The 5,615-nt window shown below is 31.8% G+C and overlaps 1 protein-coding gene across 1 annotated transcript; it reads right to left on the bottom strand.

Moving 5' to 3' along the window:
* Positions 1-2,418: 2,418 nt before the first annotated feature.
* LOC124375132 (cyclic nucleotide-gated cation channel beta-3-like) lies at positions 2,419-3,611 on the bottom strand (the record flags this gene model as incomplete). Its single annotated transcript, XM_046833240.1, has 2 exons — positions 2,419-2,564; positions 3,424-3,611. Coding segments are annotated over 2 exons (334 nt in total), but the record flags the coding sequence as incomplete, so codon positions are not given.
* Positions 3,612-5,615: the final 2,004 nt, after the last annotated feature.

The raw sequence follows: 5,615 nt of genomic DNA, 5'->3' as shown, positions 1-5,615 counted from the left end.
ATGCTTTCTCTTACTGAGGGTATGCTGCTGCTCTCCAGGTGTAAGTGAACCACATTTTAACTCGTACAGTCCAGTTCTTTGGAAATATTGAGAAGGCGGAGATGGGTTCCATAGCTTCATCAAGGTATTTTTCGGTACTCGGATTTGTGGTCTTGGTTGCAGTAGCAATGATGTCCCTAATCTGTAACCAAAATATATATAGGGAATAAAAACATATTTTTATAAAAATTTCAAATATAACCGTTATTTATTATAATTTATACTGTGGTTTGTATATCAACTTAGATACAATACTTAATTGTAAGAAATGTAGGCAAACATATTGGAAAATATTAGAATACAACAATACATCTTTTGTTTACCTCAGCCAAATATTTCATACACGGAAGACTTGAATATGGAAGTTTTCTATGTGAAAACTAATGTTAAAACATATTCAAATTCTTTGTTTTCCCTGGTTATACTAAAAACAAACAAGAATGTTTCTCTTACACTGATGGTGTAATTTTTTAACAAAAAATTAAGTATCAAATTGCATCACTTTTCAATATAAATTCATTTTATTGTAGTTTACAAATACAACTGTGTTTCATCTTGTTATTGTATGAAGTAAGAAATTTATTTGATCAAATAATAACATCTAGTATTGCTTTAAAGTTTTCAAATTTAATTTAGTATGAATTTTTGTATATTGAACTGTAAATTGACAGTTTTATAATTCAGTTGATCACCAGTTTTGCTTAATTCCATCGGTTTTGTTTGCAAGGGTCAAAAGTAGTACATTTTTGTATCAAAAGCGAGGTAAGTAATACAGATTAGATTGATATTATAAAGAATATTAGACTAAATTAGAGCTATACTAGACACCTTTACCCAAGGTGCACCCAACACCGATAACGGAGAGAACATATTAACCTAGAGTATTGAACTAAACTGCTCCCACTACAACCAACATTTTTAGAACAGTTTTTAAAATGTTTTCTGTGGTAAGGTTTAACAAAAGTTTTTCAAATTTGAACTCATGTATTAACTAATTACATGAGAATTTAAATATAATGAATTATTAATTATGTTTTTATCATTTTTTTTTTTTTTTTATGAGTATATTTTAAACTATCATTGACGAGTCACCTGTTCATTTGCAGATCTTATCTACTACAATTATGTTAACGTTACATGACAAATAAACTTTCTGATTCGGATCTTTTATAAGTAATAAATATAAAAGCCCGATCCACAGACTGACTCATCACAATATCTTGAAATTACGGATCTCATTTTACATGAAATTTGGTTGCATAACAGTCACCCTTAAACTTCTTAAGAAAAGGTTTTGGAAAAATATTTTCAGCAGAGTCACAATAATCTGTGAAAACCCATGATTCTGTTAATGACAATTTTGATTACATTTGAGAGATTCATCAAAAATTACCAATGAAATTAATAATACTGGTTGATATTCTATAGCAAAAATTATTTTTAGCTTCCATAAATAATGGTGAAATTTAGGAAAAATATCCATACAATTAGTGAAAATGTTCTTATCATTAACATCTCTGAAACTACTGAAGCAGATTTATGATGGCACATTAGTATACATCTTCGTCTTAACACCCATATACTTAACTAAGAAATTATTTTGAAATAATGTTGACAGTCCCCACTCTACATTTTGAACAATTACAAATTATGAATTCTCTAAATTTGTTCATGTCCTTATAGCAATCATGCACCTTTAGTTTTGTATCTGCATACTAACAAAGTTTTGTAATTTTTTTTGATGTTGTTATTTTTCCTCAGAGTTTGTTTTTCCGTATCTTGACACACTTAAAACAAACTATGAGACACATGCAATAAATGTTATATGAGGTATCAGATAACCATACACAGATCTCTCAAAGTGGTGATTTTCAATTCAAACCTCCATCTAGTTATCTGACAGTGTTATAAATATCAACTGATGTGTATCATGATCAGCTCTTAAGTGTATCAAGGTTGAAAAAAACACAAGCTCGAAAATGATCATTGTTTCGTATTTTTTAACCCTTTTGATAACCTCCTACTTTGACTTCCCCCTAACTGTTATTACTATTGCGGCACTCATAATAATTTCTTTCTTTGGAGAAATGTCTCTATCAATTTTCAAGAAAACCAAGTTGTGCTTATACCAGTGCTTCTTTGTGCTCCTAAACTATTACTCTTATTAGTCTTTGTATAGCTGTGTTAAAATAAAAAATCATCTGTATCATTAAAACCAGCATTTTAAAGAGCAACAACCGCTTACAATTTGTGAAAGACTGATCACATTTTATTTTACCATCATTCATTGCAACAATCATTATAACTTTACAAACATGTTTTTTTATTATTACACATTCAAAAAATTATTACATTGAGATTGAATAAGCTCGAACTCACATACCTGACCGATAAGGAGAGCAAAGACAAACACGCCCATGAGCCAACAGGCAGTCATGAACACATACTCCATTTCGTTCTCAGGACGAGGGTTCTTGCCGATAGAAGTAGCAGTCTTTGTAGCAAAGTAGAAACATCTGATGTAACTGCACATATGTAAGAATTGAACTTTACAATGTAGAAATTATATGCTGGTCAGCTTATTTGAGATTTTTTTATTTTATGTAAAAAAAACACTACAATACTTTTACGCAGGGCCGTGCGCAGAATTTTATTTAGGGGGGGGGTTCTATACTTATTTTATGAAATAAAAAAGAAGAAACTTAAATAAGTAATAGATTAAAAATTAATACGTATGGAAAATGAGTTTATTATAAAATTGTAAAACTACATACTTTTAATACATTTGTAACTCATTCTTTAAACAAAGTAATAACTTTTTCAAATAAAAACATATGTGATCTACTCTTTCAATAAGTTGATGCGTCGAGGTACAGAAAAAAATTCATCTAATACTGAGTTCACATCTACTTCAATGTCTCAATAGAGCACAATTAAACTGATATATGGAAACAATATGATATATCCCAATCTTTAAGGGGGGGGGGGGTTTGAACCCCCAAAACCCCCCCCATGCGCACGGGCCTGCTTTTACGGCATATAGCTAAGAAGTTTACCCCTTCTAGAGTTAGATATTTGGTATTTTAAGCATTTAGAAAAACTAAAACAAAAAATTACAAGAACTATATTTCATCCTTCTTCAAATGTGAACCCCAAAAATAAATGTAAGCTTTTAATTATTGCCAAATTACGCATAAGATACCAAAATATTACCAGTTCTGAATTTGTTGTTTTTCACGTTTTTTCATAACATTAATTGAATACCAGATAATAATACTGGTTCTTTTAAGATTTTTTTAACAAAAATATAAAAATCTATTTTAAACATATTGTAAAGAAAGGGACTCAATATTCTTTGGAGCCAAATTTGATACTGTTACTTACGCATTTCCTTCCCCGTTGAAGACCCAGCTGTTGGTGCCGATGCCTTCAGTGACTGACACAAAGTAATAAGCACAGGCGTTGAGGTGCACCAAGTAGATCATGTACGTGAGAGAGCGTGTCACTCGTACTGCGTATGGATTGGCAAGTGCGTGGTCAAAATAGTCAAAGAATTCCCAGAATGCCTGAATCTAAAAAATGAGTTAACATTTATTTGAGAAATAGTAAAATACATCTTCAAAAATTAAATGTTGACGTGTCTAATGACAACTAGAAATTTATTTATAAGCGAATTTACTCTTTTTATTAAAACCAATTATAATGGTAGTTTTGCCAAAATGTATACCTTGTGTAAAAACTGGATCTATGTATAAAATTGAAAAATAAATCAATAAATAATGTAAAAAACAATATACTGCATAATTTTAGTACAGTAGAGTCCCGTTAATCCGACCTAATTGGGACCGACCCCTATTCGGATTATGTGATTGTTCGGATTAGCCAGAATTACAGAAAAATATGGTTTTAAACTTGAGAATGGGTCTATTTTGTTATAGAATTATCAACATTGTTTATTAAAACATGTTTTCTGACTGTTGCATTGTATTTCTTGACAAATAAACGTTTTTGCGAATACTAAGCACATTTACCGTATTTAGTGTGAGAGCTCTATTGTTAAGCAATGTGAGGTATGGATATTGTACGGGTCCACGCGTTCAATAGTTGTACGAAACTACGCGTCATCCAATAAACTCTCTTCAATGCGACAAAAGACAATAACTGAATTTATGTCTTTTAACAATTAATATTATACTCAATAATAATATCAGTACTGTACGTCCAATTTTTGTTTGATTTCACTTCTTACATACAGTAATATAACTCATACTTAACCTATAAGTTTCAATTTGGTACTGTATTTAACTTCATTATTTATGCACTGTACCGTACACAACTTGTCTTAATAAAATACTGTATGTCAATTTAATTAAAGTTTTCTTTGTTTATGTATGAAATGATGCACCCATTTTCATTTTTTAAGTAATTAGTTCCTATAACTGTTCATTATCGTTATAAATAATTCCTCCTGGACCTGTTCGGATTAACCGACGTTCGGATTACACGTGTTCGGATTAGCGGGACTCCACTGTATAATATACAGGGTGTCAATTAAGTCTGGAACCTCTTTTTTAATTTTTGAACCATAATAGAAAGAAATACCAAAGTTCACACGTGCTTACTGGTGATAGTAACGCACACATCTGCCCAATTACCGACCGGATAATCCCTTTAGGGGACGGTCCACAAGGAGTCAGACAAAATTCTTAAATAGCAGCATAGGTCAAGTTTGGTATCAAATTAAAGATCTTACTTAGCAGAGTACAATGCCGCAAACCGGACTTCAAAAGGTGGATTCATTCAGTAGTTATAGCTATTTGAATATTAAAACAATTGAACAATGTAAATTATTAAGTATTACAAGTAAACACCAATTTTTAAGTACCTGTGATCAAAGTAAGTGTTCAAAATGTTCCCCTCCCATCATCTGACAATGTAGTATAGAAGCCAGGAATCAATAATTATTACCAATAACACAACTACTGTTAGAATGTGAAAGTGGCAGATTAAGTCATACACAGCATCCACAGAAACTTAACGTTTGGGCAGGTATTATAGAAATCAAATTATGGGCCCATTATTTATCAATGGTAATTTAAATGGTGACTCGTATCTAGCAATGCTCCAAAATGAGATAATTCCTGCACTAAATTTCTGCTGCTCTTCGTCGACAATTTCAAATAATTTATTTCCAACAAGATGGTGCGCCACCACACTTTGCTCTCCTTGTTAGAGAATACTTGGATACAATATTCCTTCAGTTGGATTGGAAGACGTGGTGCAGTAGAGTGGCCTGCTCGTTCCCCTGATTTATCTCCGCTGGATTGTTTTCTTTGGGGATACCTCAAAGATAAAGTTTATCGTACTAAGCCTCGAGATTTGGCGCACCTAAGAAATCTCATAGTCCAAGAAGCTCAAGATATTCCTCGTAACTACCTTCAAAATGCAGTGGATGGCTTTTACAACCGCCTAGGACATTGCCAGACGATGGTCGGTAATTGGGCAGATATGTGCGTTACTATCACCAGTAAGCACGTGTGAACTTTGGTATTTTTTTTATATTGTGGTTTAAAAAT

This window comes from Homalodisca vitripennis, unplaced genomic scaffold (genome assembly GCF_021130785.1).
Source record: "Homalodisca vitripennis isolate AUS2020 unplaced genomic scaffold, UT_GWSS_2.1 ScUCBcl_14017;HRSCAF=24541, whole genome shotgun sequence".
Classification (NCBI taxonomy): domain Eukaryota; kingdom Metazoa; phylum Arthropoda; class Insecta; order Hemiptera; family Cicadellidae; genus Homalodisca; species Homalodisca vitripennis.
Note: the sequence above shows the minus strand (reverse complement) of the source record. Positions and strands in the feature narration are given on the sequence as shown.